Raw genomic sequence first — 20,601 nt, forward strand, 5'->3', positions numbered from 1 at the left:
ACAGAGGTGGCTAGAAAGGTTTGTGTTAATTACAACTTCCTGGTTGTTAGCTTCCTCCCTGGACATCAAATGATAACCTGTTATTATCATCACAGGTGATGAACAATCTTGAATCTTGAAAGGAGTGTCCCCTATGACATTTGATGGATACTGAACCTGCTTGGTTTGTAAAATCCTGCCACTCCCAAGTGACACAAGACTGTTTTGTCCATACTTTTTTGCCAGCCAAAATTTAATTGACATGTTTGCGAGCTGTGTTTTGACAACATTTTTTGAGAGAGGACGTTATTGTGGGCGTCCGGTCTTCGTACTAAAAATAGTATCATTTGTCATTACATATGGATTACCCACAACACGTCACACTGTCAATTTGATACTTTATGACAGTGAATTTGTCTTTTAAGCTCAACAATACTGTCGCATTCTAAAGATTTTTAGTGACTTCCTAATACTAACGATTTTCCCACGATCTTCATGGACGTCAGTAGCTCCCTCATAACCCCAAATGCACTCTCAAAGAACGAAACAAAATACACAAAGTAATTCAAAATTAAACCAAATTTCGGATATACATCTCATAATTCCCGATATTGAAATTCTGTGAATCTTTCTTTTCTAGATTGCTCGCGTCAGCCATATTAAAATCCAGCAATATGGTGCCAACAGAAATCATTTAATCCTCTTCACGTCATAGAGTTATTTTTGGCATGGATACGTGGTGAGGAAATGAGGTCGGTCGAGGGGGGAGGGCCGACAGTTTAACACTCATCACACAAATGGAAACCATGAAATCATATTACACTTATCTTTAATGTTCTCAATTTCAACATTATTTCACAGAAACCGTATATATATAATTACAATAAATGAATTCACAGGGGGTCGATAATGGTGGTATCCGGAAAAATCTAAAAGCATAGCCTCTCAAGAGGTAAGATATACTTCAATAAGAGAGTACACGGACGAAAGTGCCCATGATGCTGCACAATGGAAAGTTACAACAAAGCCCACGCAAATGTAACGATATGCACAGTCGACGTGACAGCTAAACATGAAAGCAAGTCAATGTTCTCTATTAAACAGGACGAGTTGTGAAAATCGATATTGGAAAAGTACTTTTCTAAAATAATTGGTAGCTACCTTACCATCTACTGAATGCCAGGAAGGATGAGACATCAAGTATTACAAATTACGACTTCATTTTAGTAATTTGAAAAAACTGTCGTCACAACCAAATCCAAACCTTACGACCAGGAACTTCCTTTGTTTTGTTTCTACTAACTTAGCATGCAAGGTTCGGGACTTTAATATTCAGAGCAGTTATTGACCTCTTTAGTCTTCAATAGACAACTCGATCAGAATACCTGGCTCGAATCGTAGAGCTTTAAAGTTTCCTGCTAAATCTTGAACTCAACTAAGAGCCTCAAAATTCAGACTTATAAACCTGACTCGGATCTACGGCTCGAACTTAGATTCGAGATAAATTGGAGCTTATGGATTAAAACTCTATGGCCATCCTCGCTCATAAGCAGAAGGGTTTGTGTGTCCAATATCTATGCTGGGATGACATCATCGGGGACCAGTCAGTAGTAGTGCAAATTACATGATATTTGGGTTGGAAACCAGTTGTTTGCCAAGCATACATGTAAGTCTCCTTCTGCCTAAAATCACAATTCAACAATACCACCACAACATATGATATCATAAACAAAAAACATGGTATGACGAAATACGAATTGGACTCAACAATTTATGGTGAGTTACACACACAGAGCAAAGTACGAGAACGGCGAATAACACAAGTATACATCTATTCACACTTCTCTCTTTCAGGGAGTTAAAATTATTGCATAGAAGAAGAAAGCTTTAAACTACATTACAATGCACAACCAGACGAATTAGATCATTAACAGCATTATTAGATTAGTTATGTTCTCGCTGTGTTTACATTTCTAGTACTGGGACCCATTTTATACATTTCTATGGATCACCTTTTGCTTCACAAATTGATTGCTGAGTAAAAGGAGTTAAGAAACAGGCATAAGCATTATTTTTTGCACAACATTGCCGCTGGTAACGTTTTCTTTGTTTTGGTTTTAAACTTGGCCTCTTTCTGCGTTTATAAAACAAACCAGTAGCGTGCCTCCAACCGTTTGCAACGCATTAGCCAATCACAATGCGCGAAATCTGTCGACCCAATGCGCGTTTGGAAAGGGTCGACAAATTTCGCCCGTTGTGATTGGCCAACTCTTGGAGGCGCACTACGGTGAATTGCCCGTGTCCCAAGGAAATCTACTGTCTAATTTTAATGAGACAAAAGTGGCACCAAATATATACATGTTGATTGCAAATGTATGAAAATATAACCAAATACACAAATATATGCAAATACTGAAAAACTGCCCATAATAATGGGCTCTGCAAGATGGCTGACGATTGGGATAAAAAAAATTCTCAAAAAATTCATACTTTCATTTCCATTCACCCTCCTATGCTGAAGTCACTCTTTGGGTCACTTGGTAAACACCTGAAAGAAGCACAGCTGTGTCGTGTTGTGCACTGCACCAACATGCAAGAGAGTGACCTTGGGCACTTGTGCATATTTGTGCTGTAAAACTAAAGGAGGGTTAATGTGAATAAGGCAAAAGGCAATTTATTTCCAGAATCAGGATGAAATCCATATTTATGAACAAAAAAACTAAACTACAAATATTTCAGGGAACACTGATTTCATTTCAAATAAGTGCTTGAAACGGGTGCGAGTTAATAATTTCCCAAAGTGTTTTAAATATAGTTAATAATAGACTTGTGGATAAAATGCACAGAATGAAAACGTTTATTACTTGCGTTTGTAACATGTACAATGACATATCCTCAGTATGTTACGCAATGATAGGCAATGTGCATACATTCTTTTCATTCAAAATGTACATTCACATAAAAAGGTTACATCTGAATCTGTTGCTACTGCGGCGTAACTAAATGCAATATTTACTCCATGCAGCACTATAGTACAGAGGACTTTCAGTCCATGATTTTTGACGGTCAGTGTTCAATTTACACAGACGTGGGAAGCAACGTGTGCACCCTCGACATCTCTCAGCATTCTGGTATACATGAATTTTTCGATAGAAATGCAGAGATTGGAAGAGGCACGCGCCTCCACGGACATGGTATGCTTTCTGAGTTTCTGACATGTCTTTGTGTGTCATTATACGTCATGTGAAAAAACTTCTATACATTAATTGCTATGTTTAATAGAAATTGGCTTTAGTCACAAGATAGCTTTTCTGGATCCGTGAACCCATTTTATTCTCTAAACACAATGACATGGAAAAGCCTGACTATTATGCAACAAAGATAAAAGTAGTCCCAAAGTGATACAAAAAAATGAAACTGTACATTACCACATAAGTTTGTATCCCTAATTTGGAACTGCCCATCAAAGCAACAGGACAGTAATTTTAAGCAGTAACTTGTTCCTATGGAATCTTTTAATCTCCCACATATTAAACTATTTCTGTGACGTCACTCCTTTGTTCAATGTGTAGATTATTTTTACAAATCTACAGCAAACAGTAGATTCATAACAAATTTATCGTATCGTACATCCGTAGGAGCAAGGAAATTACCCCCATGTCCCCCCCCCCATTTCCGTCCAAGTAGTTGCTACCGGAGGGTTGGGGAAAAGCTTAATACCAAAGATCTTATACGCTCGGTGCTGTGACACTGATTCTACTAGGCCTCTTAACAGGCACAGTGGGCAAGTTGAAGGGATATCAGGAACGCCCACACTCCGGCCTTATTGTGTCGATATTTCATGTAGCTAAACCATGCACGGGTGAACAGAACAAAGGTGTGCACTCAGGCGAAGGGTCAAGTTAACAGCGAGAGCGTCACGGACTCGGGACTCCATGTTCATTAACAATGGGAAATAGTTTAAGTCAGGGAATAGAACTCAGGAACTGTAGATTCGTGCTAAGAATAGGCTCAGCTTCGCTTCACCCATTCCTAGCACAAATCTACAATTCCTCGTCCATTCTCCTTGACATACATGTACTAATTTCTTTGATACAGACTGATTACTTTGCGTTTGATTCAATATGGCTGATTCTTGAATAAGGCTAACTGACCTTTTTGTTTACAAACATTGACCAGCAAAAGTTGGAAGGCTGCTTATCTTTGCTCGGCAATAAATTTCTGTACAAAGGGCGCCTCAGACCAAATCACATTCTTGTACTGCTGATAAACCTTGTTTCTACACTCTAAAGGATAACTGTAGAGTGCCCTCTTGTGTTAGCTTCCAGTCACAACCCTATCGTCATGGTGATTTCTGTTGATAGCCGACATCCCAGATCTTTGTTTAGCCTCTTGTCTCTCGTGGTACATAGCAACTGATGCAAATATGATTAATCCTGCAAGCTGAACTCCGGCAAGCATGAAAAAGTAGCGATCCAGATGGCCATTGTTAATGTTGCCCGAGTCTCCTTGATGGAACCAGTTGAAAGCGGGTAGGGTAGTGACTTTTAAGATGGCGCTACCAATGAAAGCTGAGATGCCAGATGAGAGGAAGTAAACACCCATGATGAGCCCTTGCATGGAACGAGGAGCCATGGAGTAGGCAAATTCCAGACCTGAATAAAATACACAAATCTTGAAAGTCAGTGCTTGACAAATCTCCGCAAACATGGTTGCCCCTGGGCAACTGATTTGATGAAAAGTGGTTGCCCAGTGTTTCAGCTTGGTAGCCCAGATTAAACCTTGCTCAACCATGGATGTCATTTTTGCAGTAAACATTGAAACAGTGTTCAACCACAAAATATCCTACTGCACTCAAACAGAAAAGATTTGACAAGACCACTAATTCATACATGTACGTGTGACTTCATACGTACAGTGTACATGTATATATTGATTAGGCTAATGTGGTAAAAATTTGCACCATTTATTAAGAAATACAAGGCCACATTATCATAAAGTCCATTTTTCCAAGTTTCTGATAGTTTAAATCTATTCCAGATAATAACTTTAAACCAATGGGTGAAAGGCAAAGTTTTGTCATGCAAAACAAATACATGTGCGGATAAATACATCAATATCAAGAACGGAGGCATTCTTCAAAAGGTCTCTCAATTTTTAAGAACACGCAAATAAATGTACATGTAAAACTTTAACAAAAACTAAACGTTAAATATGGTGGGCAAATGCAAAATCCTTGAGAAAAAAAGTCTGCGCAAAACCCATACACATAAAGTCGTTATGGTCATAATTACATGTATGTGTAGTTGAATTCTTAGCTGTTGCACATGTTTGCTACACACAAATCACAGACTGGAATTGAAGTATAGGGAATGTAGTGAGAATGAAGTGTCCGCTGAATACGTAGACCGCCAGCGACACGCTTTTCTCCAAGTGCCCCGCACTACAGTGTTTGTACATGTAGAAATCAAATCGTTGTACTTCTTCACAAATTCTCCATACATGCAGGTTAGTCTGGTTCCCAGACCTGAAGAATTGCTGGCGAATCTGCAGGCAAGGTCAGGGAACTGGACTACCGTACATATAGTACAGTTGGTATAATGTACATGCACGCACATCGGTTTATTGCAAACTCAGGCAAAACCTTGCTGAATTCGTGAGGTGGTTCGAGGAATTGACAGCTTTTATTTCTCTTCAAACTGTATTTATCAACTGAGATACAAAATAACAATGAGTGGAGAAAAATCAGTACTGTACACTGTACTTATGCGAGATTTTTCTGGTTGTCCATGGACAACCATTTGTGAAAATTCTTGTTGCTCTCAACAACACTTTAAACCCCTTTTTGTAGTAGAAAAAAGAGAAACAGGTAGGCTCAGCATCAATTGTGGACAGTCTGCTCTGCTCGGTCAGTCAGCTCTGTTTGGTCAGTCTGCTCTGCTTGGTCAGTCTGCTCTGTTAGGTCAGTCTGCCCTGCTTGGTCAGTCAGCTCTGCTCTGCTCATCAACAGACTGTCTTCTTCTTATAAATTTACTAACTCACAAGAGATTCACCAGGCATTACATGTGCGGCAATCCTTTGTCTTGTTGCCAAATCCACTATGCAAAGCCTCATAACATACAAAGTACTGGGTACTTGGGATAATTTGACTGAAGTCAAGGATTTGCTCTCCTTACCTGCCACACTGGCTAGCACTTCACTTATACCAATGAGTGTGTACTGTGGAATCTGCCAGAACACCCAAATATCGGCTGCATAGTACACAGTTGAGGTGTCTTTGGTTCCAATGGTCTGCTCGACTGTCCTATTGGAATGGACCCAATTCAACCGGATATTTTCCAGGACACCGGCTGCAACCATAGCCAACATACTGAAGATCATCCCCACAATCATTCGCCTCAGCAGGGTGAAGTTGACTCCTAGCCGGTCAAGCTTAGGATAAAGGATGCGATCAAAGAATGGAAGAAGCAAAAGGACAGAGGCGGCATCGAAGAGACTTAGCCAGGCTGGGGGGATCTGAAACAATGAAGGATGGTAAGACGGAGATTTCATCATTTTTATTTTCAAAATAGCCACATCTATTTGTGAGAGATATCCATTCAAATGCAGTCTGAACCGTTTGCTTCATGTATCAAATGGAAGAAATCACTTTCAAATTGCTGGATAAACCTTCCTGTCCAAAGAAATCTGCTGCAAAAATTACACCAGCGCAATTACCCTTTCTTGCAAATGGTTAAAGATATATTGGCCAGCTTATGAGTAATACAAAATTCAAACCTTACGGTTAGCAAAAACTGGGTTTGCTTCAGAAGCAGAATAAACTTGTAATAGTCCTTTTGTCACTGGAATGTTTTCTACTTGTAAAACAAGAAAATTAGCACCCCTACAATTGGAACTTTTGATTTGGTTTTTACCGCTGACCTACAAAAGTAAAGAAAACATCAGCTGATGGCCTACCATACAAATAAAGCAATTTGGGCTTTTTACTACATGTAGGGTAAAATCAGCTCACTGGACCACCTCTCAGTAGATCTCTATGTTTAGTGCACATGCATGGTATCGCTCAAGCCAAGATCAGTGCGTTAATGGAAGTTTTAAAATTTATATTTCCCGTACGATGTATACCTGGAAGCTTTTATTGGTGTCTTCGCAATTTTTGATAGTACAGTTGACTTTGAAACGCAGATGGAGTCCTTGAAGCAAAAATGTTGTCTGCATCTGAAATAAAAAGAAAGAGCAGAAGTTATTCTCTTCCTGCAACCTCCCAGAAACTTATTATTTTGTCTCACCAATATGAGGTAATGCTCAATTCTATTTGTGCTGGTTTTACAGTGAGCGTGTGCCATGAATTAGTCTGAATTTTCATGTCACATTATTTGCAGTTAACCAATCAGATAACAGGAATTTATTCAGGCAACAGACATATATCCACCTGATGTGTAACTCCCGCTTAGAATTTGTGGCAAAGATTAAGCTTTTGTGGGTCATCTTTCAACAAAATTTGACATGCAACCCCATGTTGATGAAATGGTCTCTACAACTAATCAGAAAGTGTTAATGATCAGAAAACTAAAAAAAGTGGCCTTACTACTGAGGAATTTGGTGTGTGTACACAGGTGACATTAGAGAAATCATGGGATATGAAGCCCTATGGTACGTGTAGTTTGGAATTCTAGTGTCACATCACATCAAACTGATCAAATTCAGGTTGTTCCAAAGAGAATTTGTCTAATAATTCTTGGCAACAAGTACTCTTGTTACAGTGAAGCTCTGATTTCATTGGGACTACAGTCACTTTATGACAGACAGGCAAGTTTGTATCAAGAGGCTGTTCTCAAATCTCTGCAAGTCTGGTAATTTTAGCCAATGGTTCCCAGCTTCAAAACAGGAACCATAGTTCATGTGTGTCTCTCAGATCTTGCCGAATCATTGATGACCAATGGAGCTCAAAAAGCAGATTTTTACAACCCCAATGTTGGCTTATGTAGGTGGATGTCCATTTTTTCAAGTGTAAGTTTTTGTTATATCTTCCATCTCTGTGTAGTGCAATTTGCGTTCTCTTCATTTATTTAATCAATACATGTATGGGTAATTCTCTACATTAGGAATCTGAGTTTCTTACATCCCTGTCACATCTGACATATGATTTTATAATTTCAGAACGCATTCTGTAATTTTTAAGAGTGATGAATTAATGCAAATCACCTGCCAAACAACTAGAAATTATTTGAAATCAGTGTCAGTGGTACGTCCATGTCAAATTACACAGTTCAGGTATAACAGGGGACGCCAAAATGTCACACTTTTGCACCACTAATTTATAGAATGACTCACATGTGTTTTTAAAAGTCAATGTCAAGTGTTTATTTTAAACCAGTGTGTAAGTTGAAGGCAAAAAGAGTGACAATGTGGCCCTTACACCCTGCTACATGTACATTACCGATCATTATACCATTCAACAGATCAGTGCTACAGGGTGTCCCAGAAAAACAAAACCCTGAGGAAAGGGGTTAATATGCCCAAACCATGAGATATGATTATAATGTATAAGGATCTCCGAAAAGTAGAAGCAGTATTCTTGCTAAAGATACCTTGATGGTATCCCTCCTGTCATGCATGACTGAACACCATCGTCTTGAAAATGGGGTATCCGAACTCAGTTGTAACACTTTGGATAAACCAATGAATGAGGTTGTCCTCTGTCATGCTTGTCTTGGATAAAATATCAGGGGCACGATGATTATCTACACATTACGTAATTCACAGTTAATTATGTACCGACACCTTCCCTTTCAATGCAGAGTTCACAACGGCGGCACATGTCAGCCACAGCTCGTCTCACCGCAGGGTCATGTCGTAAGATGTCGACCTTCTGTTGAATGCGACCTCGTAAGTCTTGGATATTACGTGGTGGAGTGGTGAAAACTATGTCCTTCAGATATCCCATAAAAAAATAATCACACAGGGTGAGATCTGGAGAACGGGATCATCAATTGGATGGTTAAGAGCAATTACTCGATCTCGGAACAGTTCCTGCAGGAGATTTCTCACAGCAATGAGCCTGTGTGCGGGTGCCCCATCTTGGGCCCACCACAGATGTCGGAAAACACCATTTTCATGCCGTTGAAAATGCATCTGAAGTTGGGTGTCACGTCACGGCAAGTACTGTTGACCATTCATATTCCGTTCGAAAAAGAATGGTCCGATAATGACACCATACCCAAACAGTCCTACCCAAACGGTGACCTTCTTACGACTCAAGTTGGTTTCAAAGTGAAAATTTGGCAGGTGCCCCTTCGGTGCGTATTCGACGTTGTTGTGGGAGTTAACTTCTCCGTTTATCCTAAATGCTGCTTCACCACCAATTGTAACTATTCAAGAAACCTTTCATTGGCCTGACAGCATTCCAGGAGCCATTGAGCAAACTCCTGTCTCCTCCTGAGGTCTCCACGCAAAAGTTGGTGGTGGATGTGCATTGGTATGGACATGATGGATGGAACTGCAGGTCTAACTGCGTTATGTGGTTAAATGAAGAATGGGACAGTCCAAGTCCATTCTTCCTGCAATTGGTTCCTCTTTGCAGTTCAACAAGTTTTTGTCAAACTGCAGCAACATTTTCAGGAGTTCGCACTGTGTGCCTCCCTCCTGAATGACCCTTATTCAAATTAAGGCTTGTCCCATGTTCTCGGTATTTGCGCACATTTTCCCAGATGGTTGACTTTGCCAGTGGATCCCTATCAGGGAAGGCTTCCCTAAATGCAGCTTGGGTGGCTTGAAAATTCTTATTTTCAAGAAATTTCATCACAACAAACACTCTTTGCTCTTTGGTATTAAAAGTTACACCATGTTGCAGACTTGCTGTCCAGCTTTGAACATTTTTCAACCAATCTCGGGGCAAGTCAACACATTTAAACTAGATTATTGCATAACTTGAAAGTGACAAAAGGCAATCTTCTCTCATTAACATGACCTTTTGTTGTCACTTTCAACCAGGGCAAGCATGACAGAGGACAACCTCATTCATTGGTTTATCCAAAGTGTTACAACTGAGTTCGGATGCTCCATTTTCAAGACAATGGTGTTCAGTCATGCATGACAGGAGGGATTCCATCAAGGTATCATTAGAAAGATTACTGCTTCTACTTTTCAGAGATCCTTATACATTATAATCACATCTCGTGGTTTGGGCATATTGACCCCTTTCCTCAGGGTTTGGGTTTTTTCTGGGACACCCTGTACATATGTAATCTGACAACTGATAGTCCAATACCATACTGGATAATTAGTGGCCTAAATTGGTTGGTGTGAAATTTTTAACGTCAATTTTTACCCAGTTGTTTTCCCTTTGTATTATAATTCACATTTTCAATTCATGTAACTTAATTTAATGTGTTTGCTTTTAATTGGTAATTGTAATCCATTGTGCAATTTAGCCTGTTTGGCTACGAGATGAGACGGAATAAGCCAATAGTATTAATACAGATGCAACAGTCTTCATTCATTTGTATCAAGTATCAAGCAATCCTGTCAAGCTTTAGCAAAAAACCCCAAAATGGGTTCTGATCATTTATGGCTTTGAGAATTTGGGAACTATGATACTACCTGAAAGTAGACAACCCAATACGGTGTCAGTCCTAAGAACACCAGGATAATCTTCTTGAGGGATTTGACGTCGTCAACCATAGATTCATGAAAGCTGCCACCGTACCGGACCTTGGCCATGTCTAAAAAACTTGGCTTGGGCTGACTGTGAAACAACTCGCTGCTGCAAAGTTCAAACAAAGATAAGACAAGTTCTGGATGGGTGATGGAACTGCAAAACCCTGCAAAGACCTACCTGTGTACCCATAGCAACCAAAGAACTCCATGCATGACCATCGGCTCTGGTACATGTACCAATGCTTACTATGGTGCACACTGCTTGTCACATGTACAACTACATGCACATGTACATCTACTTATCTCTTAAATCAAACAGAATCAGTGATAGAGGTGTTATAAAACAAGTACACATACATGTATGGACTGCTTGATCTCATTCTCCTTAAGAAAACAGAATTCTCAACACATAACCTTGGGAGGATGGTTTTAGCACCCCACTCAAGGCAGTCAATATTGTATTCACACTGTCTCATCCTTGCATTAGTACCCCACTCAAGGCAGTCAATATTGTATTTACACTGTCTCATCCTTGCATTAGTACCCCACTCAAGGCAGTCAATATTGTATTCACACTGTCTCATCCTTGCATTAGTACCCCACTCAAGGCAGTCAATATTGTATTCACACTGTCTCATCCTTGCATTAGTACCCCACTCAAGGCAGTCAATATTGTATTTACACTGTCTCATCCTTGCATTAGTACCCCACTCAAGGCAGTCAATATTGTATTTACACTGTCTCATCCTTGCATTAGTACCCCACTTAACGCAGTCAATATTGTACATTTACACTGTCTTATCCTTGCATTAGTACCCCACTCAAGGCAGTCAATATTGTATTTACACTGTCTCATCCTTGCATTAGTACCCCACTCAAGGCAGTCAATATTGTATTCACACTTTCTCATCCTTGCACTAGTACCCCACTCAAGGCAGTCAATATTGTATTTACACTGTCTCATCCTTGCATTAGTACCCCACTCAAGGCAGTCAATATTGTATTTACACTGTCTCATCCTTGCATTAGTACCCCACTCAAGGCAGTCAATATTGTATTTACACTGTCTTATCCTTGCATTAGTACCCCACTCAAGGCAGTCAATATTGTATTTACACTGTCTCATCCTTGCATTAGTACCCCACTCAAGGCAGTCAATATTGTACATTTACACTGTCTTATCCTTGCATTAGTACCCCACTCAAGGCAGTCAATATTGTATTTACAGTCTCATCCTTGCATTAGTACCCCACTCAAGGCAGTCAATATTGTATTTACACTGTCTCATCCTTGCATTAGTACCCTACTCAAGGCAGTCAATATTGTATTTACACTGTCTCATCCTTGCATTAATACCCCACTCAAGGCAGTCAATATTGTATTCACACTGTCTCATCCTTGCATTGTTCCAGAGTACAAAACCAGTTGAAGGAGCTTTATAAAGTAGGCATCACCAAAGATCGTATAGCGCCGAAGGTGCAAGATGGATAACTCTGCCTAAAAGATGTAATTATCATGGGCGCCATTTGAGCAAGCGATACGCCTGTGCAGTTTATGGTAATGCTTTAGGTGCAGGCTCACCAGGTGCATGTGCCTGCCACGGCGCCTGCGCCTAAGCAGTAATGTGCATTGCGCAGGCATATCGCTTGCTCAAATGGCGCCTATGAGATTACAACGTTTTACGTGTATTTGCGGTGAAGTTCTTCATCTTGCGCCGCTTTGCGGTGCTATACGATCTTTGGGCATCACAATGTGGAACAGGTCTACCCCATACACCCGTACATGATCTTTGGTTCCTCAATACATTGCAGCAGAAATATCACAAAATGTTCCTTGACTTTCCCTTGAAGATTTTGCTGTTCCACTGTGATGTTAATGGCCTGTCAGTCATACATGTACACCAGTCAGCTCATGGAAAATGTCCCACCAATGTGAGTAATATCCTCCTCAAGCATGGCTTTCATTAACCCACATACATGTACATGTACATGTAGTTCTGTACATGTCTACCCTTTGACTATGAGACAGGTGGTAACTACAGGTAGAATTACTCATTACTCATCAATGGTCCTTCGCTTCATTTTACACCTGGCTCAAGACTTCTCTCCTTGAGACTACCATACCATGGGGATCAAGAGGCCTGAGAAATTGAGGAAATCTGTGACCATCTACAGGTATCTTTTAGTTTTAGTTTGGAGCAAAACTATTTTTAGGTGTCACCCCAACTATCTTTTGAATATACATGAACATTTTTAAAAAAAAAGAGAAATACGGGTAAATGTGTACAATCTTTACTCTAAAACCAAAAACCTACCTATCCTGTCTATGCAGCATTGTCTTCCTAACTTTCTGTTGTTTGAATGCTTCCATGATGATCTTGGATGTATTAGTCAACACACTACCCATAGGTTTCTTGGACAGATACCAGGTTCTCCCAATGACAAAGACAAAGGTAGCAACAACCAGAGTTGCAAGAGGCACTAAGAGGCCAGAGAAGAAGCCCACATTTTGCTGCAAGGCGGTGACACCAGCAATCGCCAACAATGAACCCACGTTAATTGCCCAGTAAAACCAATTGAAGAAGGTTCGCATGACTTCGGGGCCCTCGTACCTAACCTGGAATAAACAAAGTCAGAGAGTCACAGTGAACTAACCATGGCAAATGTAGGACTTCTCTGGAGGTTACAAGTCTTGTAATAAACTGTGGAGTGGACTACTGAATGCTGTTTGCATCTTCTACAATCCTTGCTCATTACCAACACAAAACACCTCAATTAATTTGGCACTTCACTGATTCAAACAAATATTGTGAGATGGATACAGGTCTCTCAGGACTTGTACATGTACTACATGTATGTAGTGACCGAACACAGGCAAACATGATTTTCAGAGTGTACCTGTGAGAATACCATAAACAGTGCCACAGTTGGAAAGTAGCCCTTGTATTACCATACAGATGTGTCATTAATTACAGCTAAATCTAGAATCAATGCTTCCACTGATGACAGATACATGTAGCATTATGTACAGTGAACACCAAGGAACTTGTTGAAGTGAAACAAAAATGAGCATTGAACTACATGTACATGTAGGAAATCCCTTTATCATGGATATTGGTTGGATCTCCGTCCATGTTATATGCTACAGTCTGCTGGTGTCTTATTCTAGATCTAATGTTGGTGAGATATTGTCATGTTTCTTCATACCTGATCACCTCCAAATGGTGATAAGTTGGATCTGACTGAGCCAGCTCCTAAAGCAATCACCACTAGGCTAAGATACACGGCCCACCCACAATACATGAATCCAGTCTCAGTTGTGGTTGTTGGAGTTGCCGTTAGTTCATGCCTCGGATGAATATCCACATCTGGCAAAGTGTTATTCCCACACAAACTGATTCGAAAGTCTTCGTTTTTGGAGCCATATCCAAGCAAGACAAGAAGGGTACTGCCCAAGATGTAGGTGATGAAGCTTACGACGATCATCTTAAATCGTCCTAACAAGGTGTCAGCCAAGAGTCCCCCAAGGACAGAAGAGACATAAGACACGCCAACAAAGATTAAAGCAGCGTTTGCAGCATCATAGGACAGCCAGGCAAATGGATGCTCATTCAGAAACATAACTAAGTTGGCTGAGATGCCGTAAAATGTCAACCTCTCAAACATGACAGTAAGCAGGATTGCCCCACTTGCTCCGCGACGCCTCCATTTGGACAAGCCATAGGCAGGGCTATGAGGAGACGATCCTTTAGCTTCATTAGCAGAATTTGATCGACTGCCGCGGTTAAGCAGAGGCTTCTTCTCTTCTATAGAATCTTCAGCCATCTTTCTGGAAAATACAAACAAGAGACATACGCAGGGGTATGAGTGGCCACTTAAAATTAAGGTTGAAAACAGCTAGCAAAAAGCTGAAATATAAAAAGTTCCCATACTTTTGTACAAACCAGGTGTACATAAAGGCTGAAATTCAGAAACAACATCTAAATAAAAAAGCTAAATTCTCCTATACATGTACCTGTGATGTACGTGCAGTTTAAAAGTAACAGTTCTGCAAAAGTGTTGAACTTGGAAACTGCAACTTATAAGTTATCACATTCACTTAGGCCTCTAGGTTGTTGAATCAACAAAAGGACTAGTTACACGTATAAGGGATCATTTAAAACTTGCATTTTGGCTGTCAACATGAGGAGTTTTCTCTTTTTCAACATCTTGAGTTTCTTTTTTGGAGGGTTAAAGGGGTGTCAGCTAGAACGGCATATACCTTCACCGAGAAATTTCCCTAACCATATGGCATCGTGCATTTTGGATTGCAATTTGTGATCTTTTCAAAAAATTGTCACAGTTTTATAAATTCAAATTCTATACAGTCCAGAGCATGTTTAGAGCATGTTTTGTTTAGAGCATTATGGATTTAAAACTAATACAGTGTTGCACTCAAAAGTTCAGAATAAAATCATTCACTGTGATTTCTCACATTGTTCAGTTTCATTTTTTTTTACTTAACTGGTGACAAGTTCACCAGACATTTGAACGTGTGCAAACAACACAAAAGGAGTACTCTCAGTTCCACCCTTTAAAAAAAATTCTTGGAGGTTGAAAGGAGGACTACAGATGGAAAAGTGAACTGTGTTTCTCGTAGGATCTGTCCTTTTGCTTCAATAAAACCTGAATGCTAAGTTTTCCTCTCCTAAAGTCATGGAAGAAGACATGTATGTATCACTTTGCCTTGTTTTATAATTCCCTTAACCCTAACCCCCTAGGCTCCTGCACTAGAAAGCATACTGAACCTCACAAAATCCAACAGGTTCATGTACTTGTCTATGTACTTGTACATGCAGGGTAGTGTACCAAACCTGATAAACTCCAACAGAATGAGCCCGTTGGAGTTTGAGTGATATGGTATGGATGGGTTTATGCAGTATAGGATGACTTGCACTGAACAGTACCAAACCTGACAAAATCAAGCATAGTCCAACAATTGGTACAGCAAGCCAGACACTGCACACAATGAACCCCGTGTGTCCCAACTCACACAGAATCCAACACCATCTCCCTGGGCCTTTCATCCCAAGTCTCACAAAATTCAACAACAAGTTCCTTAGGTACGGTACCAAACCTGCCAAAACCTCACAAAACCTGCTGTTGGAGTATGGCAGGTTTTGGGCAGTTAGGGTTAATGCATAATTTCCAACGTTTTGTAATCTTTTTACATCACAGAAGTTTGTACTGTGAGTTACATGTAAGATTCTTCAAAGACATTTTTTAAAAAGAATATTCAGGATCTACGGTAAATAAAACAGTATACATGTATTTTGTCGCCACTGCAATTTTGCTTCATTTTATTCTTCTGACTAATGGTGGCAGATGTAATAAAATTCTGAATGTGTACGAACAACGCAGAGTGAAGTGCAGTATTGTAGATGTACCCAATGATTACAGTCTGGATATGCGCATTAGGCCCATTTAACCAACACAATTGTGTCAATATATTGCAGTTCCACTGGCTGGAATTGTTTGCATTTGTAGCAAAGGTCCCTCGGACCCGTTTCAGATTCATCAGTATCTTCATCATGAGTAGCTGCTGGCAGTTGACTATACAGTTGACTGTACCTCTTTCTTTTCTGACTGATCCCGGAAGTACAGTGCACATGTATTTAGCTTGGGTGACCTAGCTGTTGACAGATTTCATTGGTTTCATTTTCTGTAGCTCCTGATATTGTTTTATGCTATTCACAACTTCTTCTTCTGTTATTGTTTTAACCTCCCACCACAGTGCTGAGGACATTTTGCTTCTTTTTTTCCCTTTTTATTCTCTCTTAGCACTGCTTGAGCAGTCTTGAAAACGTTATTGCGTCTTTCTGTCACATCATCAGCTGCTGTGACAGAGGAGGCAAACGTAGCTGGACTGTAGGCTTGTGATGGAGTAAAAAGTAAACTATAGCTGGCATAAAACTTGATGGGTTGACAGCACATCGGTCAACTGGGTAGATATCAGACTTTCAAAATGATGCTTGCAGGTTAGAGTAAGGCACTTACATATGCTTCGCAATCTATCTCAAATAAGGAATACTTGTCAATGCCAGTTGTTGCATGATTTCTCATGCAAGCGTGTCGCATAGCATTTAAGATTTTTTCAAATGGTCCAAAACATCCGATGTCCATTGGCTGGAGGATATGAGAGGTGTGTGCTAGAAGCACAACAAAATGATGATGTGGTCCTGTGCCCATGGAATGAGTGAAAGAGACATGTGTGACTTGTGTCAATCATATACATTGTACATTTAGGATCAAGACAGGTTCATCTGATGTAGCATGAATGGAGTATTTCATGAAGTGCTCTTTGAGATATCTCTCCAAAATGTCAGAGTTAGACCAACTCAAATCATTGACTGCACCTCCTGTACTACATGTAGGTGTATAACCTGACCAGAATTCCTGCTGCATTTGTTGTCCTATGAAGATGAAAAATGGAGGCAAAGCCATCCCAAGGGAATTACCACAGCCAATGACAGTACAGTAGTAGTACATGTAGATGATTTGCCCATGGTGACTGCTGGATCAAGGTACATATGTCTCATGGCGTGAGGACACCATCGATGGAGGTGTGTGGTTTGGAATTACGTGTACAGTATGCCTTTTTCATCAATGTTGTAGATGGCCTGTGGTCTATCCTTCAGGTTATATTTCTCCATGATTTTCTCCAGCTCATCAACATATACACGTATCTACCGTTTCTTTAGAGGTAGCTTGGGCTCCAGCTCATCAACATATACACGTATCTACCGTTTCTTTAGAGGTAGCTTGGGCTCCAGCTCATCAACATATACACGTATCTACCGTTTCTTTAGAGGTAGCTTGGGCTCCAGCTCATCAACATATACACGTATCTACCATTTCTTTAGAGGTAGCTTGGGCTCCAGCTCATCAACATATACACGTATCTACCGTTTCTTTAGAGGTAGCTTGGGCTCCAGCTCATCAACATATACACGTATCTACCGTTTCTTTAGAGGTAGCTTGGGCTCCAGCTCATCAACATATACACGTATCTACCGTTTCTTTAGAGGTAGCTTGGGCTCCAACTCATCAACATATACGCGTATCTACCATTTCTTTAGAGGTGGCTTGGGCTCCAGCTCATCAACATATACACGTATCTACCGTTTCTTTAGAGGTGGTTTGGGCTCCAGCTCATCAACATATACACGTATCTACCATTTCTTTAGAGGTAGCTTGGGCTCCAACTCATCAACATATACGCGTATCTACCATTTCTTTAGAGGTAGCTTGGGCTCCAACTCATCAACATATACACGTATCTACCGTTTCTTTAGAGGTGGTTTGGGCTCCAGCTCATCAACATATACACGTATCTACCATTTCTTTAGAGGTGGCTTGGGCTCCAACTCATCAACATATACACGTATCTACCGTTTCTTTAGAGGTGGTTTGGGCTCCAGCTCATCAACATATACACGTATCTACCGTTTCTTTAGAGGTGGCTTGGGCTCTGATTATCTCAAGTGATCAGAGTTTCTGCACCTTGATTTCTGACCAGCATGCCATGAAGTTGTAAAACCACTGCAGTGAGAGGACTTGTCCATTGTCTTCCTCTTCCCAAGATTACTAAAATATTACTAAAATATACCCCAAAATATACAAATTATAAAATTTTGAGTGTCACTTATGACTGGAAACTTTATTCTCAACATCTTAAAAGTCGGAGGTAGCAGTGAACTACATCAATTATGTCAAATCGACCATGCTAATCATGATTCGGGAATGATCTCGCACAGTCTCGCAGTTAAGGGGAATAAAATTTGGTTAGCGGAAACACATGTCTAGCAAAAAAACATGACGGCACGATTGCCTTATCGCAAATACTGCTCAGGTGATTTTGCACAATGGTAGAAAGGTTGTTCCTGAACAGTAAGGCACTACTCCCTAGGCCTTACTGCACTCCATCTTTTTAATGGTTCCACACGCCATGGCATTTTGAAAGCTGCATAAGAATTGTACCAGATAAAACATCCATTTGCACTTGCTCAGGCAAATCTTCTCCTAAAGACCCTATAATACGTGCAGTAGCTAACCTATATGGAACTACTGTTCTTGAGTGTATTTTGTAGCGTTTTAAGTACATGTATATTATTGGCAAAAATGAGGTTTTTTCTACCCTCCTCACCTTTCATCCCTCGACAATCCGTACACATAGATCTGCATTCTCTTGTGGCCGTACGTCACGTGACAAAAACAGACGCCGCGTATTCACATAACGAATGTTTATGTTGCTTTGGATACCAGTCCCGATAATTCTGACTACTCTCGTTAGGATTACGTATAGAGACATCTGGGAAGTCTGTGGTCAGGGAACCACACTAAAAGTTTGAGAAACATGTACTTCAGGGAGTGAGCACAATTGGCAAAATATGGTTGTGAAGTTTTGAGACTAATCATGCTGATAAAGTTTCTGTATTCCATGCAATTCTGGAATTTATTTACTGCAAAATGGTTGAGCTGATATGTGATTACTAGTGTGGCTCCCTGACCACAGATTTCTATACATAATCTTAGCGGGGGTAAGATTATGGGACTGGTATCCGAAGAAACATAAACGTTTGTTACACAAATACCACTTTTTAGGAGTTAGGCCTAGGCCTATAGACATGATAGATTAAACAGTTTGCTGATCTGACAGGGGAAAATTTGATTTAATGGCCTTCTTACACCTGTGAACCATTTCACCACAAAAATTGGATTCCAAACTCCATAGCGTTACAACACTATGGAAACCGTATTGGCTCAAAGTCACACGGAGTACATGCAGCCCTACTAGTACTAGTAGTGTTACGCCCCAACTATAGCATAAGTCCCAACTACAATTGGGACAGTCCCAACTGTAGTCCTACAGTTGGGCTGACCCAACTATTGTTGACCAATGTCTGTGTGAAATGTCTCAACATTATCCAAGTCAATGTGTCTCGCACTTGACACAATACATCTAAAATGTGGCACTTCTAGCCCTAGTTCATCTAGCCCTATGACCAATGACATGATATTTGTAAACAATATAACTTTAGCACATGCACATCATGCACACAGGACCTCTCTGCTGTAGTTGGGCCAGCCCAACTGTTGCACTCTAGTTGGGACTGATGCTATAGTTGGGGCGTAACAGTAGTACACAGTACTCAGCCTGTGCCACTGCTCGAGTGCTTGTGACTGACTCTCACAGTAATCACGACCCTGCTTTGCGTTGTTCAACCATGGTTCAATTTCAGCAGAGGCTTGAAAGAAAGGCAGGATGGACACGCTTCAAACATGCTTAATCACAGTATCTATCATTAATTATACTCACTTCGTCTTTTTAAAGCTAATTGATGTATTTCGGAAAAACAATGTGACTTCTCGGGTTCAGTCTCACAATCGACGTCACGTTCCGAACAAAACAGCCGGAACGATATGGTCCCCTCTTCAATCATTGTGCAAGAATAGCAATTATCCCTTGGGTACTAGACGACCAGGAAACACACAGTCACGTGCTTCAAAGCGTGGGCGGGGCGTAAGTTACAGGCCAGGGGAGGGTTGAAGACACATGAAATTGAGGTTTTTTAGCTTTGATTTCGTAGGATCTAAGATATACAAGGAAAGAGTATTAATATGAAGAAAGAAAACGTACAAAAGCACAAATTAAATTACAAAACTCTGATTCAATTTTTTGTACAATCATATTTACTGACAAAGCAATTTTTGTTAATTTCTGCAACACAATTTACACAGCAAGAAAGGCAAAATGCAGCTCTAAAATGATTTATCTCTGACAGATCATGGCACAGTCTTGTTGGGAAGCTTCAAAAAACTTTTCAAGCATCACTCTCACCACTTAGAATTTTACACACCAGTTTACCTTGAAGGTCACCCAACTCATCTGTGATTGGCCCAGTTGCAAAACGGGGGGGGACTA

At 40.3% G+C, this 20,601-nt stretch overlaps 1 protein-coding gene and 1 pseudogene across 1 annotated transcript; both read right to left on the reverse strand.

The window, feature by feature from the left end:
• Positions 1-791: 791 nt before the first annotated feature.
• Positions 792-20,127, reverse strand: LOC110985460 (solute carrier family 15 member 4-like). The gene is made up of 7 exons (XM_022246499.2): positions 19,996-20,127; positions 13,845-14,466; positions 12,953-13,254; positions 10,582-10,744; positions 7,105-7,197; positions 6,156-6,495; positions 792-4,634 (listed from the first exon to the last, which is right to left on the reverse strand). The coding sequence occupies exons 2-7, from the start codon at positions 14,460-14,462 to the stop codon at positions 4,297-4,299; spliced, it is 1,854 nt and encodes a 617-aa protein (XP_022102191.2). The 5' UTR covers positions 14,463-14,466; positions 19,996-20,127; the 3' UTR covers positions 792-4,296.
• LOC147798269 (uncharacterized) lies at positions 15,977-20,565 on the reverse strand (annotated as a pseudogene).
• Between the last annotated feature and the right edge of the window lie 36 nt (positions 20,566-20,601).

Source organism: Acanthaster planci, linkage group LG09, assembly GCF_054643075.1.
Source record: "Acanthaster planci isolate LZ-2023a linkage group LG09, COTS_SCS, whole genome shotgun sequence".
NCBI lineage: Eukaryota > Metazoa > Echinodermata > Asteroidea > Valvatida > Acanthasteridae > Acanthaster > Acanthaster planci.

Coding starts and splice junctions, on each gene's coding strand:
- LOC110985460 (XM_022246499.2), bottom strand. CDS start 14,462: ATGGCTGAAGATTCTATAGAAGAGAAGAAGCCTCTGCTTAACCGCGGC. Junction 7,198..10,581: donor ATTGGGTTGTCTACTTTCAG/GTAGTATCATAG, acceptor TTTTTATTTCAG/ATGCAGACAACATTTTTGCT. Junction 6,496..7,104: donor ACACCAATAAAAGCTTCCAG/GTATACATCGTA, acceptor TCATTGTTTCAG/ATCCCCCCAGCCTGGCTAAG.